We start from the raw sequence: 21,080 nt of genomic DNA on the forward strand, positions 1-21,080 counted from the left end.
TTGGTGGTAGTTAAAGAGAAAGCTCTGTTTGTGATTGTGTCTAAGGCAAAGATCTGTGTGAGATTGTAAGATTTGCTATGAGTCTGTGTGAGACCAGCTTGGACTAGTTGTGGGAAGGGACTGGCTTCCTGTAGCACAGAGGGCCTTAGGAAATTGGTGTGGAGGCAGGGTGCAGGGAGGAGAAGGCTGCATCTAAGCCCACCACTAGCAGAAGATGATTGCTTTGAAGCATAATTCTTCTATTAGAGCATCTGGGAATCAATTGTCCCAAGAGCTGGCAAGACAATTTTGAAAGCTGCTTTAACTCTTGAACATTCAACAAGAGCCCCTTCAATATTACAAGAATTAATTCACCACCCCACCAAAGATGCTCAGATTTCTTCCGAGGAACAATTTATGAATTGGGAAAATGTTTCTGAATGTATATTTAGGAAAAGGATCACCAGTTCCTTCATCCTGTCATCTTCAGCCAGTAAGGACACTTGCTAATGAGCTTTAATTATGTCCTCATGTTTGAAAAGCAAATTGAGAGAAGAGCTAAGAATAGATACCAATAAATTGTCGCTAATGTCTGACTGTTATTTCTCACCCCTTACTTGCTAATAAATCAGAAACACCATCATCTTTCTTAAACAGCCAGGGAAAATTTAAAGTAGCAAAGTCCCTGGGGCCATTGTGGTATAAACAGAAAGCTTTCTGTCTTATTTTTCCGTGAGACTGTTTTGTAGTTTGTTTGTTTGTTTTGGTGCTGCCCATCCTAGCTAGAGCTTTAAGGAAACTTCTGATGCTAAATCGAGAATGTGCTAACAAATATTAATTGGCAGTGCCGTAGTAGAGCCTGAGGCAGAGGAAAAATCAGTACTATTGATCCTGTCTTTATTTAAAATGATGATATTTTATCATTTTAATCATGGATTTTTTTTTCATTGACCTTTATTGTCTAAGGCACTACATTCAAATTCTACTTAACTTGATTACTGAATTCTTTGGGGTCCCCTCACCAGAGGCAAGCACCTCACTTGTGTCATCTTGGTCCCAGCCCTGTCTTTAGGCATCTGTTATGTGAAAGCAGACACAGTCCCTGCCTTCATGGAGACCCTACCTTAGCAAGGTCATGACATTAATACAAAAGAACGTGTTAATAAAAAAGGTCACAAATATACAACTCTAAAGTATAGGGAGCTCTGAGAGCATGAGAGGTGAAAATCTTCTGGTCCCCATGCGGTCGAGCTGTTCACTGAAGGATGAATGGAAATTAACTCAGGGCCTGGCAGGAGGGCTAGACAGGTTCAGGCAGCTTATACCATCAGAGCTTTCTCAATTGGTTGGCTTACAAGGTATGTGAGCACTTGGTCCAGGAATGTAGGGGTGCTTATCTCAAATGGGAATCAACCTGTGCTGTGCTAAAACATAACTCAAATCTCCATATTACATTGCCTGGGTCATAAACAGCTGCCCTCATTTCTGACCTCAAGGCAATTTGTAAGCCAGCTCAATTCGGAAAGGGGCCTTCTGTTGAGTCAATTATTTTTTCAGACACTTTTTCAGACATTGATTCAAGATTAATAAGAGAACCTTGTAGATTAGAGATACATTTTTTTTCTACCCATAGCCTAAGCCAGTTAACTGGGGTGGGAGAGGAGAATTTTTAAACTGATATTTAATACAAGTTTTATATTTAAATTGCATTTATTTGATCTCATCAGAAATCGGTAGGACATCAAGCAAAAAGGAATTCCTCTCCTGAGATCAAAGCAGCTAATTTCTTAGTAAACAAACCTTTATACAATAATAGGAAAAAGAAGTGTGTACTCAGCTCATTTTTTATTATTCTGTATGAAATGATAACAGCAAAATGCACATATATTTTTTTTCTTCAGAAGTTTAAGCAATTGTTCTACAAGGGGTTTAAATTTCCAAACTCTGACCTTCAGGAGAATATTCCCACTAAAAGCTGTCTATAACACAGTGCTGTTGATGTCGATTTGATGGAATTTCATTACTTTGACATGCGTTATTTTATTTGACCCTTAAAATAAGTGAGAGTATGCATTTGAAGTATTATTTTAATCATGAGGCACCTCATTTAACCAGTGAGTAATAAGCTCTCAGACATATCATAAGATAGAGGTTAACACTGATTAAAAGTGAGAAAGCTTTAAAAAAAATGGTTAATATTAAAGAGACACTGAAATATTTATAAATTTAGAGGCATAGCAAACTATAACTACACAACTTCAAAATATCATATTTAAAAACTACTGAATGATTTTACATGCCATTTATAAAAATAAAGTAATAAAGTAATTTAGTGTAGTTTAAGAATTTTTAAACTGATCACGTATCGACAGGTGTATGTTTACTTTAATGCATTCTTACAACAAACACCCTGAAATGAAGGTTCCCGTGCCATTTTTATTCCATAATGGGACATTGTGTTATGGGGACCCAGGCCTCTCCTCTGCCATTCTTCACTCATTCTAAATGCTGGTCGTGTTGGTGACTTTTCTAAAAAGACACAAGGAAGGCACCTGCACTCACAGAAGAGTTGTTGGCTCCGTTGTGTACTCAGTGGGCATCTTCCTGAGTCACCTTAGCACACGTTTCCCACAGATTTCGTGTATTAAGCTTTTAAAAGAGGGCGGATTCTTCTACATGAATCTGGGTGTAGTATTTGATTTTGTGGGGGATTCAAATTATGATATGAATATAGCATCTATAAGATTTCATATCTACATTGTTATGTTTAAAACTGAAGCCTCTTTTTACATTTTTATAGCATCTGATTTTTAAAAAATTTAAGAGGAAAGTGAACCTTTTATTCAGATATTTTTAGAATCAGATTTTCACAGTTTGATTTTAATAGCCGTGAAATCATCATAGGACTTTTATTTAGGGCAACAGAGATTTCTTTTATGGATCATGAATGAATGTTCCAGTAATAAGTGTCTTTAAGTTTCTCATTTTACTTTTTTGACCTAGAAATTATTAACTTTCAGTTTTTCTAAGGATCATATATTTCCTATGCTCGCAATATGATTATTTCAGAGATGATTTTGCTAACAGAGTGGCCTGTAGAAAACTCCAGGTATCACTTTGCCCAAGTAATTAATTTGTCTGTATAATTTTATAGCTGCAGCTTCTTGCTGTGGATGAGAGGCGATGCCTTTGGGATACCTCTGTTATACACCAGACCAGCAGCCTGAGTGGACCTTCCCATCATGGTCAATCATAAACTAGGGAGTGTGCCATGTTAAATCTACTGCTGTCTTAAGTTTAACTTGACCATTTCCTTCATCAGTGGTTTTTCATATTTGGTTGTTTTATTATGCACACAGAAAATGGAACTGTTTGATTAGCTGTTATTTCTGATTGTGGGAATGTGTGGGTGTATCTAAACAGGAATAGATTTTATTTGAAAGACACTTAAACAGGTTGAAATGCCCTTCTAATAATGTGTAGATCAACAAGGGTGGTGACTAAATATCAATAGTGCTGGCATTTGCAGTTCTGATATATGGAAACTCTAATTTCGATAATGGAAAAAAGACATTAGTTAGTGTACAGATAGCATCGCTAAACAAATTCTGGCATACTGTGATAGCCAGTATCTAAGTCCTTAAAAATATTTTACCCATTTTACACTAGTTACAAAATTTTCTTGCTATTTATAGCTATATTGCTGCTAATGTTTAGGAAAAAATACGTTAAAAGTGGCCTGTATTATGAAATAAAATTGGTCATAATAAAAAAAGTGACCTGTATTGAAACTAATAACTAAGACCTTTGCCAGTGGATATGAGCACAGTAGCACTCTTATGAGTTCAGAAGAGATGCAGCTAAAGGGAAAAAAACAAATCAAAATTCTAAGGGTTTATACTAAGATGTTAAGGGTGGGGGGGGGGGTCATAGTATTAAAAAAGGTTTTTTTAAAGATAGGTTTAATTTTCTTTAGTTTTCTCTTTAGTTCATGTGTTCAACAGTAAATATATATTACTCATGCAGTAAAAAGTTTTAGAAATTACCTTCACTAAATTAAAATGATTGAAATAAAAAATATTTGTCACATGTGAATTCTGCATGTAACAATGTCATGATTTTGAAGTCCTCAGAGGACAATTGTGCATTGACTGTTAACCTGGGCATGACTTGGTTTTTGAACCGTCTTGGGGGAGGGTGCTCATGGTGAAAGGAAGCTATGGGCAGCTGGTCAGTGCCAAGACAGTGAGCAGTCAACTGTTTCTAGAATTGCACAGAGTTCCCAGCGTCTCAGAACTGGGCTGGCTTTTTCATGATGAAAATGGTCTAATTTTCCTTGTAAAATGTGATACTAGTTTCTTAAGATTATTCTTTATCCGAAGATAAAATCTTTAAAGGGACAATTCTAAGATAAATGTACTCGTAAACGTACTTATAAAATTTTAATACTCTAGTATCTCAATGCTACTCAAAATGTGATACGTGAGCAGTTTGTCCCCTACCTGTCCTCAATAATACAAACTTAACTAAGAGTCAGCCTTGACTAAGTAATCCTATTTCTGTTGAATCTAAGAATAAAACATATGGTTTGCATTCTATGATATTTTTCAAAAATTTTATTTTCTAATAATTAGTTTTTATCATATTTTGCAAATATGTCCATAACAGATATGGAGGAAAAAGACAATGTGGTTTGTCACCACATTAAACCTCTATTTAAAAATGAGTTACAATATTTTCCTATAAAGGGTAAAGGCAAATAAACTATATTTTCAAAATGTAGGTCAAGACACACATACTGACAAGTCGCATGAATTTACTAAAACAATAGGAAAGATTATGTAAAAACAGGGGTTCTGGAACTTAGAACTCCCACAAGTACACTGATAATTTTGTGGCGCTCCTGCCAATATGGAAGAATAATGCTTGCCTTCTTCCAATGATGTTTCCAGGGCCCACAGGATACAAGAGATCAAAAGGCTTTCCCCTGAAGATGTGGAGTCTATGAGGGACATTCTGACACGCAACATGTACCAAGTTCGACGAAGGGTGTGTATAAGCCATCTGATTTGTCCCTGTTGCCTCTTCTTGAAACCAGTTCTCCTTCAGGAATCAATTCTTGGTCACATTATCCTCTCTAAAGCAGCTTTCTTGCTGAATACTTTCTCCCTGCCTTGTTTGGAGAACAGAAAGTTAATTGTTACTTTTCTGCTGCAAAATTGGCACCAGTGGTATAAAAAGAAATGCAAATCCAGTTGCTGGCCCTAGGGGTCAGGCTGCCCTTAGCCCTGCATCCTGCTTTCCCAATCCAGCAGGTCTCCCTCTCCCTCCAGAGATGGACATGTGGTGGAGCTTATCCCCTATATTGCAGAAAGAAAGATGGCACCAAGACACTGATGAGAGTTACTGCTCAATCTGATTGGCTGTAATAGAGCTCAGAAAATTGAGATGGTTTAGATTAGAATATTGAAACTACAGTGCTGAAAGTCTAAATAAAAAGAGATGTATTAGGCATGCCATTTCTCAGTTTTAGAAAAAAAAGGTAAGGGGTCTATACTGGCACTTAGGAACTAGACCAAAGGGTGTAGGAAGAACATTTCCGGGACTGTGGGTGAGTCCTCCTGAAACTTTGATTTAGTCAAATGACATGTAAACTTGTGTCCTTTAATTAAGGTTGTTTTTGTATTTGTTTTTGTTTTAAGTTTGAGGTTTCAATGGAACATCTCAATTCTTGAGTGTAATTATAAATGAATTCATTTAATGAACTTGGTGTGTGTGGCTGTGTCATAGATCATAGTCTTGATGGGACCAAAAAGTCTTAGTCAAAGCTCCTCATTTTCAAATGGGAGATGCCTGGGTTAGGGGAGTTGTTTATCTGACTTGTTTAAGCTCACAAAACAAATCTAAGTTAGGACCCTAGGTCCTCCGACTGCCTACCCAGGGCTCTTTCCATGACTCTAGACTGACATGATCCAGTGAAAGTGAATGTTTTCTGGCTTCCTGATTTGCAAAGGTCAGTGATTAAGGTGACTGTGACATCAAAAGGCTCTGCACCTGCAGAAGGTATATAGGTCAGCATCAATCATAGCACGCTTAGAGTAAATTCAACGGCTTTCAAACCATTCCAAGTGAAACTATTTCAGTGACACTATCACATTCTGCCTTAGATAAATAGTTAAGAACTTCCTGGTTTGAGGAATGTGGATTAGATTGTTGAGAGCCACAGCCCATCCCCATGTTGATGAAGGTTGAATTTAAAGGAAGGTCCAGAAATGGACATAGAGATTCTGGGACTCCAGCACAATCTAAAACGAGGTTAACTGTCCCCCCTCCCCCACCAGATCGCACCTGGATTCTTATGAGAGCCGCTGTTCAATCTGATTGGCTGTAATGGAGCTCAGAAAATTGAGATGGTTTAAATTAGAATGTTGAAAGCACAATGCTGAAAGCCTCAATAAAAAGAGACATATTAGGCATATTATCTCTCAATTTTGGAAGATGGGATGGAGTCTATACTGACACTTGAGAACCAGACCAAAGGGCATAGTAGGGACATTTCTGGGGGAAGTGCGTGAGTTCTCCTGAAACTTTGATTTAATCAAATACATCTTTTCCTTTTATGACAATTCTCAGATACCCACCTTTCTTCTTCATTTATCGGTGTACCTTTTCAGTCTGTCCTCCAGGTTTCTCTCTTTAAGGTATGCAGTATCCCTCAAATTAGCAAACAGGTCAAGGGAGAACATGAATAATAAACAGAGGGCCTTCCAAGCCTCCAATGTGGCTTTTGCCTCCACTTTTGTTACTTTGAGAGAGTGAAGCTCATCCGGCCTTCCCCTTCCTGTCTTTCCTTTCTCACTCTGTCTTTTAATGGGTCATATGACCCATCTCCTCCAGCACTGTCCTCTTAAAGGGAAAACTGCTCTAAACATGCTACTCAGGGCAACTGTCTGTCTGCTTTGCTTCTAGTGGACAACTTACCACTGTGAGGATTGTCTCAAAAGGTGACACTTAGAGTCTTATAGCTTGGGTGATAGGGCATAGGACTCCCATGGAAGCTGGGGCATTTCTCACAGTCCACAGCTTGGAAGAGGACATCTTGGGAGTCAGGAGTCACTTTGGGGCCTGGCTGGAATGAGTTCAGGATTTGACTTTGGGAGATGCTAATACACAGTTGGTCTGAAATTAAGCTGGTCCTGCTAGATCTGTTTTTTGGGGGGGTTCTGGTCACTCCCATCTGAAGCCACACCCTTCAGCACATCCAGTCCAAGATTTTCACTGGCAAGGAAGCTGAAGTAACCTCTAGAGATTCCCAGTGGAACATCCACAGCAGAAACTTTCTGGAACGTAGCAAGGATTGAGATTGAGAAAGACTCTTTCTAAATTTGCAAGAGAAGGAACTGGCCTCAGCCCAGAACCTACAGATATGTCAGAGATTGATGGGCAGTCCCTGGGATAGCTTAAATGGTCAAGTCACACTCAGAATTTCTATATACTTCCAAAGGAGGAAAAGCATTTATTCAACTTTAATTCCTTTCAGCGAAGACTTAATGTACATCTAGGACACACATCTTTCTCCATAGATCTCGAATTTTAGTGGGAAATACAGACTTTAAACAGTCGCCAGTTCCTTTACTACAGGGCAGAAAAGGAGGAAGGAGAGGAAAGAAACTTGAATATATATTATATCATAGGACCTACTATGCTCCTTGTGGATAGGCAAATTAGACAAGCACATGAATGATGTGGTATGAAATGAAATAGGGGAAAAAATGTCCAAATTTTCCTTAAAGTACAGCCTCCCTTCAAATCTAGGTGCTGGAAATTCATCTTAGCAATATACTTATATACATACACATGTATGTTTATATTCACATCTATGGACATGTGTGTGTAAACACATGCACACTGTTTATTTTGCATAAACATTATAAAAGTTTGTCTCCATATTCTAGCTTACTTTTTAAATATTTTTCATGACAGTGTCATATGTGATTCTTTCATATCTCAATGTATATGTCCATCATTGGTGATGCTGGATAAAAATTCATATTTCGAACTGGCTTCAAGATTCAATTGTTTTGGGCCAAGTTCTTGCCAGACTGGTTAATTTGTCAAGTATCGCTGGTAAAGATCGATCAGCAGCAGGAGAAAGTAGGCTTTACTAATTTCTCATTTTCCCTTGACCCCCAACCTGTGCCTTCTTTATGGAACTATTTTAGACAATTGTCTATTTTGAGAGGACTAGTTAACTGTTATTGAGTTAGTAGATAATAAAGCCCACAGATCTACTTAACGGGATGTATATATACTAAAACATGAACAATAGACTAAACACCAACGAAACCAATGAAGACAGTTTTCAGACCCTCCTTGTTACAAACTCCCTTTTCTGTTCTGACAGGAAACCTGACCACCTCATATAATGACCAAGTGAGGGTCTAGCATAAATTCACACATTAAATACTAATAAAGCTTAATCTTTTCTGCATTTTTATAAAAATAAATTGAAATATAAGTATTAGTATTTTATTTTTCTCATATTGGGATCATCGGCGTGCGTTTGGTCTAGAGGATATCATCTCCCTTGACAGATTGTCTCCGGTCCTTTCTGCACCTCCAGTCTCATTTCTAACTATACTTTGAATAATGTTTGTCGTTCTCCCATGAGAATAAATTCCCAGCTCTGCTCCAGTGTCCCCTCTTCTCTCCTCCACAGTTGTTTTACAGCTATGTCATATCTCATGTGTTCCTTCTTCCACTCGTCTTCTAAGACTCGGCTCCATGTGAGGCAACTTTCCTGCTCTTTTTTGGATTGTGTGCCCTTTGCCTGTCCATCTACAACTCCCTACAGACCCTGGTATCTTATCACTTACTGGAGCACATAATAGTATATGCTTATTTGTTTAACCCCCTCAGTAGGCTATAAGCCTTTTGAAGACCATAATTCTAAATTATTCATTTTTTAAAATTCCATGTCTACTGTGGCATCCAGCACATAGAGCTTTCCTCTTTTACTTTTGAACTGATTATCTTTATTAAAGCATGTGTGAACCAAGAGTGATCAAGCCTGCAGTCCGATCCTATTATCCAATGGGCCCTACAGACCCGGGAGAGACAGGATATTCACAGGTGAACCTTGAGTGAAAAGACGTGAGAGAAGTTTCGTTAAGCACTTTGCAAACATCTGAGAACTGATGTTGGCCTATGGTTTAAGACAGGTTTTCACTGGCCTGGGTAAAGATAAGGCAAGAATTTTTCATAAAGCTAATCTGATTCACTTTGAAGGATTGTTATTTTTCCAGGATGATGTCTTTCCTACTATTTTTGATTAAAAGGCCTCTTTTCTTTGAACTGATGATGGTGATGGTAATTGGTTGCTTTTAAAAAAAATGTACCTTTAATTGGTAAAAAATTAAACAAAGCAACCTCATAGAAATTCTCAAAGTTATTTCGACATTTTCCTGACCCATTAAATTCAAACACTAAGTAACCACTGGCTTAGAATGGAAAACACAACCTGGGAAAGAAAGCATGCATGGGGAAGGCAAAATCTGTGGGTGTTTTAGGGTGATAGAAGGACAGTACAGATGGATAGCATTGCTCTGTGGGCCAGAGGCTTAGGCTCCAACCACAGATCTGTCCTGAGAGGGGTGGCCTCGGTCCTAGACTTTTCTGCTTGGTCTTCTCACTCTAGGAGTATTTTAACTCATGACATTTCCATTGCTTCCTGAGACTGAAGTTTGTATTGGAGCTGTTCTTACATCTTTGCCATTCTGTCTTTCTACAGACACTGTCCTACAACAAATACAACCTCAAACCCCAAACAAGCGAGAAGCAAGCTAAAGAGATCCTGAGCCGCCGCCAGAACGCCTTGCGGGAGAGCATGAGGAAAGGCCACAGCCTGCCATGGGGAAGGCCGGTAAGGTGGGGGCTGGTGCCTCACCCATGCACTGGGCCTCCTCCTGTGGCTACCATAGACATTTAAACAAACAAAGAAAACTACCATCTTGTTGTCAGGAAAATACAAGGCAAGAGGGTATGGGTCATCATACGTGGGTCCCAGTCCTCTCTGGGTATCCCTGTCTGGGTGTCCCTCTGTGTTACCAGAGTATGGAGTTCTTCTCCTGGCACATTGTCCAGGTTCTTGATATCTTGAACAAAAAATTGAGCAAGACATTGAAATATAGCAGAAAAGAAAAACTTTATTAGAAGAGGAAGTACACTTCCAGATGTGGAAGTAGGCCTGAGCAAGAGAAGCATGGCTCAAAAGCCTGGTAACAAAGCTTTTGGGGATTTTATCCCTATTTGCTGTGGGTGGTTACTTTTCTTAGAGGAGTAGGCGTCCTTGATCGCCAACTAAGATGGGCAGGATTCAATGATTCATCATTTGCTTTCTGTTCATGTTCGTTCCTAGAATTCAGTGTGTTATAATGTTATTAATGAACTTCTGGGCATATGCATCTATTATAATGATGGTATAATGAGGCTCAGGTAAATTAAAGATCTTTGGGATCTTTATTGAGCAGGTGCAGGTGACTGACGAAAACTAGTACCCAATTTTATGCTCTTGTTTCTTTCTATGAGTTACTTTTAGCCCAAAAATGCCTTCTGGCTTGCTTAATTGTGGACAGACTAGGGCAGTCCCTTTCTAGAATAGGATGACCTCAGTGGCTTTGCAGGCAGACCTGAAACCCCCTAACTTTCCTGCCTAACTCTTTTCTAAGAGCCATGAACCCTCTTATTATTAGTGTGGATGTTAAGGGAAGGATGGTCTCTTCTATATCTGCTTCCATCTGAGAATGGTCATAGTCCCTGCCTATTGGGGTTTCATGGAGCTCTTTCTTTCTCTGTCTCAGAACATGGTCTTAGGTTTCCTGCAGAAGTGCCACCTCAGTCCCTAGACAAAGAAAAGAAGATACAAACTTGTTATTTAAATTATATATCTATTAATTTTCTATTATTGATTTGCCAATTAAGTAAGTAAAGGGAAACAGGCTTGATTAATATATTTCTTAAAGAGTAAAAACAACTTTAGCCTAAAGAACCCTCCCCTCTGACTCTAAGAGCCCTACCTGGCCTTATGCGATTTCTGCTAACAGTAGGCCAATGACACTTATCAATAGCCAGAGGATCTGAGTCATCAGTTTTGGGGCAATTATCAAGATTTGAGGAAAAAGGCCTTTTTCCCAAAGAAAGGAGTAAATAAAACTTAACTAGGTTTACTAAAAAGATTAAGAACTCTGCAAGAAATGTCCCATTTCATTTCCTGCTAAAAGATTAAGTATTTTACAAGTGATGTCCTGTATTTTCTGGGAGTCCCTCTTTGGGTCTTAGGCCTGAGGAACCCAAGGGGACTGTCCGTGGGATTTGTGGCAGCAAACTGCCTTCCAGGGTGTGTCCGTGACTGGAACATGCTTGCTGGGCTGAGTCCAGACCAGACTCCACGACGGCCAAGCACTAAGCATTTCAAGGGACCTCTGTGGATGGGGGCCCCCAATGCTAGGAAGTTTCCTTCTCTCCCAAGAAGATATAGGGAAGAATTTGTTTTGCTATGATGCTTGGGCTTTACCTTCATATCACCCCCTGTGCATCCAAACTATTCTGTTTGAGGCCATATCGAATCAGCCATACTGGGCCTTCTAGATGGAGGTTGGCTCTGGAGAGACCCTCATCTGTACCCTGATCTCAGTGTGGCTGTGGAAGTAAATTTGAGAGGTTTATAATGGTCCATTTTATCATGAGAGGGAAGGGAAATACATATTAAAGGCTGAAGCATTCTGTTTTGTTTTGTTTTGTTTTGTTTTGTTTTGTTTTGTTTTTAAACAAAAGTAACCAAAAGTTCATAATCTAAGCAGGAGGCCAGAGGATAAGTCTGTGTCCTTCACATTGTTTGCCACCTGAAACTCCAGGTTGCAGTAGCTAACTCTGCTATTATTTCTACTTGTTTCCCACAGGCTGGTACCAAAAACATCCGCTACCTCTCCTTTCCCTGTAACAATTCTCTGCCAGTGAGAAGAGACACCAGAACTGGTGAATTCACAGGTAACCTGCGTGCCTGGTGGCACTTCCCCTTTTCTGGAAAGGGTCAGATGGTAAATATTTGAGAGCTTGTGGGTTAATATGCAAAATCAAGACTATTACATAGGCACTTATATGATAAGAGAGAAAACATTTTTATTAACCTAATTCAGAAATTTATTGATGAACACTGAAATTTGAATTTCATGTCATTTTTACTTGTCATGAAATATTCTTTTAATTTTTTTCAGCCATTTAAAAATATAGCAACCATATTAGCTCCTGGGCTATAATAAAACAGGCAGCAGGCGACTATAGCCCAAGGGTCTGAAACTGTTGAACTCTGTCTTAGAGAAACAGAAAATAGCACTTTTTTTTTTTTGAAGTTGTGGACTTCACCCGTGGTTTAAATATTAGCAGAATTCTCCAAAGTTGCTTAAATTTTGCTTAAATAATTCCCTCAAATTTACTGATTAAATGTTTCCCATTTAATTTCTAATTCTTAAGTGGAATTCTTAGAATTATTAAAACTGTCTGTTGTTCTAACAAAAGCCAAGTTGTTATTTTAAAAATGTGTATATAATATGATTTCTATTAACAAAGGTAACATATAATATATATAATATGCCATATTTTCTATTTTAATTTTCCTGAAATTTTAAGACAAAATCACATTGGAAATCCAAATAAACTAAACACAATGGATTTTAGAATTAAATCTTTAAAGAGTGAATATAATTATTCTTTAAAACAAAATTTTATTTTTTTCTGATTTAAAAACATGCTTGACGTAAAATCAAAATCAATCAGTATAGAAAATCATCAGAAAGTTAAAAGCACTTGAAACCCAACACTCCGATGTAATCTGTCTGTAATTCTCACTATACCATCCTGATCCCAACACTACTCATGCCTGATACAAAAAAAAAAAAGTCACGAACACACCAGCATCATATTATACAAAGAAGCATAGTACAGCTATTGTTTTATAACTTATAAATTGTCTAGTTCACCCAATAATATTTCCATGTCAATAGATATGAACGTAGTGATCATTTTAATGACTTAATAATAGTCAATTATATAAAAACACCATAACTTATTTAGCTAAATTCTTATTAATAAATATTTTAGGTATTTCTCATTTTTAGTGAAAATAAGCAATGAAATATAAAAAGTGCCTTGGATCACTTGATTTTTACACAAATAACCAATTATTTTCTTGGAAGTAAAATTTTTAGGTCAAAAATTACATATATTTAAATTTACCCTTATACCAACAGCCTGTAGGAAAGGTCATTTCTGAAACCTTTTACCATCACTGGGTTGTTGTCAAACTTTTGAATAATATGATAGGATAAATGTTATGTACCATATTTACTTTTCATACAAGTCCTCTTTATTTTTAGTGCAATTGAATGTCTTTTCATATTTTTAGAGGCAACCAGATTTCTTTTTAGAAAGTTTTTGATTTTTCCATTAGATTGCTTTCTTAAAACGAATTTGAGGAACTCAGTATAACGAGGATATCATCCATCGGCTCATTTGTTGCCAATAATTTTCTCATTTTATAATCAACTTTTAGCTTTTAGACATACTTGTCACTCAGATTCTGATTAATCAAATCTACTTAATTTTCCATAGAAAAATAAAAAAATCATTTACCCCAAATTTTTCATCTAGAACTTTAATAGTTTAATTTTCCCATTTTAATTTTATACCAGCTGAGATTTATCTTCATGTAAATTAAGATACAAATTGGTTTTAAACAGTTACGCTTCTGTCCTAGCACCATTTTTTTAAAAGATGACATGCCACCTTTGTTGTACTAAAGTCATTTATCCCGAAAGAGTTTTGGACTCTCGCTTCTGTGTCATCGATTTAATAATTCATTCCCGGATCACAGTCTTGTAATTAGGATTACGTTATAAAAGAGCTAATCCACAAACAAAAGCAAACAAACAAAACAAAAGAGCACCAGTTATAGAGTGTATAAAAGATTAATTTTTAAAAATCTTCCTGGTATAAGTCATCTGTTGCTATTTCTGTTGTTGGAGTGAATAGATAACATGAAAGTCTCACAGTCATTCTCATGAGACAAACATCCACATCGTATGATGAGGTAGCAGATGATCACCAAAAGGCAAGGTCATTTGAGCATCACCTGAGCATTAATGTACAAATCTTAAACAAAGCATTATAAACAAAACAAAGCAGGATGTTAAAGTAATCCTATGCCTTACACAATGGGACTTATTCTAGAGAGGGAGTTGTTTAACATCTGAAATGTATTTACATTATCCAACAAGAAAATAGGTAAAGGGTTCTAGCCTTTCTGTGAATACCTTGAAAGGCATCTCATTCATATTTAAGTAAAACCATAAAATCCTGGGAAAAAATATATACAGGACTTATGTGAAGAAAACATAAAACTTAAGCTGTCATTTCCTCTCTGTAAAGGGGAGAATATTGGTACCTCCCACATATAAAAGTGTTGCTCTAATGTGAAGCCGGTCAATGCACATAAACGTCTTAGAACAGTACTTGGAACTAAGCAAATGTGTAATAAATATTACTCATCATTATTATTACCATTGAGGCATATCAGAGAAGAATTGACAAGGGTAGGTAGAGATGCTCTTGGAAAAGAAGACAGCACATCAGGAATGTCAGTTCTACATGAATTAATCTAGACATGAAATTTTCACCCCAAAGAATTTTTTGTTGTTGTTCAAATGTGCTTAACTGGCTCTAAATTTCATTAGGTGAACAAATAGAAATCAGAGAAGGAAGTATAGTATGTTATAAAGTATAATAATAATAAACAGAGTATGCCTGAGATACTTCTTCTTTTGTATACGGGCGCAATAATTTGACTCCATCTTCTTTCCGAACTTGAAATCTTTCTGCACCAGGACAAGGTCAGGGACTGGCCAGAGAAGCTCTAGGAGGGAACACAGAGGGAGAAAACATCCATCGCACAGCAGTCCCTGGTTAACCAAGCTGTGGCTTGGAGCATTTTTCTTCCTCACTTTTCCCTTGCCTCCAGTGTTAGAACATCTCTTGCTTTAGATACCCGAGAGTTCTCTGCTACTTTGAGGGACTCCACACACTCTTTCAAGGCTCCTCTGTCCTTGGGGTTCTCTTAGTGTTATAAATTAAGAGGTCCTGCCTAGATCCCCCTCATACCCCAGAGACTGCCAAAACCTGTGTACACTGGAAGAGATGAAAAAGTTCTGTAAGTGGAGGGTGACGATGGTTACAGGACAATGTGAGTATACTTTGTGCCACAGAACTACACGGAATATTATGGAAAAAATAGTTAAAATGCTTAATTTTACTTTATGTTTTTTATTTTTTTAATCACAACTAAAACAAAACAAAACAAGACCGTGAAGAGGGTGGTGTCAGGGAGAAGGTCTCACTGGGGGCTAAGACTGTACTGGGTCACCTGTCCACTTTCGTCCCTGAGTATTATGCTCTGCCCTGTCCTGAGCAGAAGCACTTTCCATTTCTCCTTCATTTTGCCTCTGGGTGCTCATGTCTAGAAGTTAAGACTCTCAGTCAGGTGGCAAATAGAAGAACTAATATTCACATTTTGTTGTGGAGGTCTCCACTGATATCTCCCAGGAACTGTGGGGCTGGGGTGCTGACCCAGAGCGGGATTGTGCAAGTGGGACGAAGCACAGTCCCCACCCTTCCTCCTTCCTCCTTCCTCCTTTCTCCTTCCTCCTTCCTCCTTCCTCCTTCCTCCTTTCTCCTTCCTCCTTCCTCCTTCCTCCTTCCTCCTTCCTCCTTTCTCCTTCCTCCTTCCTCCTTCCTCCTTCCTCCTTCCTCTTTCCACTTTCCAGCCAACTGCTTCTTTCCATTCTGGACAGGTCTAATGACTTAAGTTGAGTGAAACCTACGGCTCACCTGCCTAAGCCTCTTTCTAGTGCTTAGAACCCACTTTTCAATACCCAGAATGTGGTCAGGAAACTGTGGCCAGAATCTGTCTGCTGATGGGGGAATGTGCTCAGAAGGAGTGGTTGGAAAGCAAGAGGGGAGTGAGAGGAAGGCTGGGCTCTTGGGGGCAGACTTGAGGGCTCCTGCCTCCCACTCAACTTCCAGGCTACCTTCTCAGGATAATTTGGTTACAGTTTGGAGAAACATTATTGAACAGGGTATTTAAAAATTTTCTGATGTCCTACCTCCTAACCACATTTTGCCAAATATATACCTCTGTGCTTATTAGTTCTAGGTCTGGGGATTTTGTTTTTGTTTTGTTTTGTTTTGCTTTGCTTTATTAAGAGGGAGGAGAGAATGGGAGAAAGAACCCTGCCTTCAAATTTAAATATAATATTCTTAAAATCTCTAAATTCTCGGGAGAATATTTAAAGAGAAAAGAAATTTATAAAGTTAAAATTTTGAGGAAATGAGAATTAAAGAGATTTGTGAAAAATATTCCTTCAAGGATATGGGCACAAGTGAAGCAAGGAAAAGGCAGTGTCCTGGGCATGGCCGAGATATTTGGAAGGTCACCAAGAGCGGATGTTACATAGATACTCAATGGCTTTCTTCCTTTCATGGTGCAGCCCTCCCAACCTGCACATGACATGTATAAAAGAGACGGTGACAGCCTGATGAGCGGTAGATGCACACCTGGACATGTTCTGCTCAAAGTCCGGTCCCATCTTCACTGTGTGATACTGAAAGTCACTTAACTTCTTGAAACCTCAGCCTCTTTACCTATAAAATGAGCATCACAATTTTTCCTCATCACACAGGGTTATTATGAGGATTAAATGGCATAAGAGATGTAAAATGATTAGTGTAGTAAATAAATGTTACAATAATTATCATTGCCATGCGTGCCAGCCACAATCTTTACACCCTCTTACCTCCTTTGAAATGAGAGCATCTGGTCATGGTCGTTTTGGCACACAGGGCTCTCTGCTGTGCCCACATCCCATCCCTGTTTCTCCAAGATTAGCTAGTTTAAGGTTAAAAAGATGAAACTCAGATTTAGTGCTTTCTGGTAACCAATGATTAAACAAGAAACTGAGATAAAACAACCATTTTCATATCACTGAACCAGTCACCTTCGGTTTAGCATTGGTCTCTGACAACACAAAGCATCTTTATGCCTTAAGGTCAATCACTTCGATTTTGTAAAAAAAACATTCCCTTATTTACCCGAAGGAGATGAGCTTGATACACAGGTTTCCATGCATTTCTCTTTATCTGTAACACTGTGCATGTATTTGTAGTTGACCCTTGAACAACACAGGTCTTAACTGCGCAGCTCCACTTATACATGGATTTTTTTCAGTAAATGCATACAAGTGCTGTAAATGTATTTTTTCTCCCTTAAGATTTTCCTAATGATATTTTCTTCTCTCTAGCTTAAATTATTGTAAAACTACAGTACTATATAATATATCTAACATACGCATTAATCAACTGTTTCAGTTTTCTGTTAGCCTTCCAGTTAACGGTAGGCTATTAGTAGTTAAGTTATAGGGGAGTCAGAAGTTATACACTGATTTTAGACCGTGCAGGGAGTCAGAGCCCCTAACCCTCACAATGTCGAAGAGTTAACTGTATTCTACTCCCCTGCTTGGGGAAGCAAAATGAAAAAAAGAAAATTGTGCTGGTCAGAAAGTTTAGGGTTAGAGCTAGAGTCTCAAGAAGGACGCTGTTTCATTCTGGGCTCTTGCCACCTGGATAGTAAGTCTTTTCTCTGATTGTGGGTCTTGTTCCTTCCTCTTTTTGTCATATTTTCCTAGATGACGGCAGTGATTCAGAACTCTCCTTGATCACGTTCAACACACACTCTCGAACAAGGTCATTTCAAGAAAGACAACCGACGCAAGAAATAATCCCAATGAAGAATTTAAGCAGAGGAGAGAAGCCATCCAGCTTTGACTATCAAAGTTACACAAGCCAAGAAGAGCGTGTTGGAGGGAGCCGAAGGGTTGCTTTAAGGCCCAAACCTCTATTTCATGTAGTAGATGAGGAGCGTGAATCTGGAGGGGAGAGCGAGGAGGAGGCCTCAGCAATTGGGTCCAGATGGTCCACTGAGCACAGACACAGAAGGGACTACCATAGGTTCCACAGTCCTTTGCTCCAAAAAAAATAGTTTTAGTGTGCAAGCTTTGTCTGTGCTTTCTATTATTGTGAAAGAACAGTTTTCGGAATCCTGAAGAAAGCTATTGAGTTTACTTTTTTTTGAAGCTATTAGACATGCATCTATAAGAGTCAGGGAGAATTTTTTGGAGGATTGGGAGCAAATTTGTATACTTTGCCCCATTTTTAGTGGGTATACTTTGTAAATAATTCCCTGTGAGTGATAGATATTTATAATCCCAGGAATTATTCACTAAGGATTTCTACAAGTGTGTGATCCGTGCAATTTATTGAGATACAACATGATTGGTCAGTAATTCATCTTGACAATATTCATGGAGAACTAAGAGGACCCCTAGAAATATCCTGGCCCAACTCCATAAGCTTACAAAAGAGGACACCTTGTCCAAGATCATGTGGTGAGCTGCTGGCTTCACAAGGTGATTGAACTCCCTCCCAAGAGAATACATTTTACTTTGAGTTTGATAATTATACAATAATTATATTTATAAAGAGAGGTAAAATTTGTCATAACATTGCTATATTTAATCAGTAGCAATAAGACAGATGTGACCTAGACTAAAGAATTAATCTATGAACTATGGGCTTGTCTACCTTATAGCTGGAAAAAAATATATAAAATAACTATATTTATTTTAAAAACAATTATCAGAAACAAAGTAGCCATAATCAGGCTTATTTAGTAGTAATGTCATGAGCATTAGGTGTTTGTTAGATATGCATTCGTAGGGTATAATATTTTGCTCTAGGGATTGAAACTATTTTTCAACTTAATTTTCCATGTTCCTTGTCCCCAAACTTGACCTTAAACCTCACACTCCAGCTCACCAACTTTGCTACATGACTTTATCTATCCTCCCTTCTTCTTTTTTCATCTTCTCTCTCTTCTGGCCACACGTAGATTAACAAATATTTATAAAGTGCTATTTATTGTACCAAATTTCTAATCTATAGTAATCAATTAACCATTACATCCTTTATCAATTTCTGTTTTTGGCATCTCTAATTATCCTCCAATTGACTTAATCTCATGCATCTTTAAAGGTCACAATCCAATGTACCTGGCTCCCTAGATCTGCCTTGATCCTCTTAATCAGAAGTAATCAAGTGATCCCCTTTTTCTTTGATGCCCCTGCACCACTCTGGATGTATCATGGAATTTATCTGGGAATTATACTTACACATGTGCATGTTTGTCCACTACAATAGTCCATGGTCTAAAAGAAGGGAAAGATAATCTGTCTCTTGTCTATACCTTTTTCTATTTGTTTTAGCCTTTTTAAAAGTTATTATAATGCTTGGACATGTTAAGTTATTTATGAATGTTGACGTCACGATGATATTTTAGAGCTGGAAGTGACATTAGAGAAGATGTTGTCAGACATTCTTATTTTCAAGGTGAAAAAAATGAGCCTTTGAGAAGCTACCTGGTGCCACTTCAGGCTCTGCTTACCATTGAAAGACATGGGCTTGTTCTCTAGTAAAACTAATGGGTGATGGTGACTAACAAAGGATATATGACTTTCCACAGACTGATAATTTGTGAATGGCATTCGCCCAGGTTCCTGCTGCAGTGTTAGAAATGGCAACCAAAAGAGCCTACTTATTTTTCTTCTTCTGAATCTGAAATGTAAGACAGCTTTAAATTGTCTAAATATTTGGATTATAACAAAAATTATATACTACCAAATAACAGTAATCGGTCTGAACGGATAGAAGCACCCATGAGACCCAGGGGTCTCTAGGTTTTTCTTTTTGTTTAAACAAACAAGCAATAAAAGCCTCAGAAAAAACTTTATGTCCCCTGAGAGGGAGTCAGTGAGTCATCTTTCAGCTACAGATGGAAGTATAGAGTCAGAGAGGGGTCGTCAGAAATCACCTTTTGAAAGCCGTATACAGAGCTGATTCTTAAGAAGTGAAGAGGGCCCATGTCCCTTAGTGGACTTGGCACATAACACCAGAAGTCCAAGTTGCAAAGGCCCCTTCCCAGAGTAGCTATCAAGGTCTAAGAATTAGTGGAAGTCATCTAACTCTTCTGTTTTACTCTGAGATTCTGGCACCATTAGGGAGAAGGGTGGTAGGATTTTGTGAGTAGATTGGAACTTGCCCCTTTAACTGGAAGGAGCAATAATTGACATGTTTACCCAGAAGGCTTTGTTTCTCTGGACATTGTCTGGTCAAGGCTTCTCGAGGCTGGTAAGTGGCCCCGGAGCTCCTACTTGAAAGATGAGGCAGGTTGAGGGCACAAGTGGTCCTAGTAGCTCCGGTTGACTTGGAGAGCTCATGGTGGAACGGCTTCTTTGTTTGTCATCAGGATTGTTTCAAAATGCAGTGCGATCTAATCTTCAGTCCATTAGTGTGACAGCCCACTCTAGGGATTCATTGAGGGTGTGATAGGTGCCCCAGGAGTGTGCTTGGTTATCAGTTTCAAATCATGAGTTTTTCCAACAAAAACCATGCGGATCAGCAGAGAAAGTTTCCTCTTGGGTGTTGAGGAAGATCTGGTTCTTTTTCCCTCCTCGCTGCAGGGGGAGAATGGAGTCCCACGTGAGGCGTCTTCCTAGGTCTGACTTCTGGTCCACTGAGCAATCCATCTTCTCTGTCAGTAGCCAGATTTGTCCTCTTATCTTCAACTTCAAAAGCAGACACATGACTCAAAATCCTACCTCTATAAGATAGATTTTGTTTTGTATTGGTGTTTTGTTTTGTTTTCTTTCTTTTTTTTTTTTTTTTTAGTTTCTCAAGCCTATTTATGTTGTTAGGCTGAATGTTTTTGGGTTTCAGTGAATTCCGAAGTGGGGAAAAGTAGCATTTCCTTGTATTTATCCTATGCAGCAGATTTCCTTAAGGTTTTCCACATGTTTTCTGGTGTTTGGGATGTGGTAAGTATTCTTATTCAACTTCTCCAACTTTGAGGTGATGCCATGGGTAGCTCTGCCATCTTTAATCCA

At 38.3% G+C, this 21,080-nt stretch overlaps 1 protein-coding gene across 1 annotated transcript in view; it reads left to right on the plus strand.

Moving 5' to 3' along the window:
* The window catches only part of SLC9A4 (solute carrier family 9 member A4), a 52,436-nt gene extending 31,647 nt beyond the window's left edge, over window positions 1-20,789 (plus strand). Inside the window, exons 9-12 of the mRNA XM_016161854.2 lie at window positions 4,932-5,028; window positions 9,770-9,901; window positions 11,937-12,024; window positions 17,769-20,789. Of these exons, the coding sequence (XP_016017340.2) occupies window positions 4,932-5,028; window positions 9,770-9,901; window positions 11,937-12,024; window positions 17,769-18,121 (670 nt within the window). The 3' untranslated portion in view covers window positions 18,122-20,789. The remainder of the gene's footprint in view (window positions 1-4,931; window positions 5,029-9,769; window positions 9,902-11,936; window positions 12,025-17,768) is intronic.
* Window positions 20,790-21,080: the final 291 nt, after the last annotated feature.

The sequence above is a fragment of the Rousettus aegyptiacus genome, unplaced genomic scaffold, assembly GCF_014176215.1.
Source record: "Rousettus aegyptiacus isolate mRouAeg1 unplaced genomic scaffold, mRouAeg1.p scaffold_m13_p_7, whole genome shotgun sequence".
NCBI classification, from domain to species: Eukaryota; Metazoa; Chordata; class Mammalia; order Chiroptera; family Pteropodidae; genus Rousettus; species Rousettus aegyptiacus.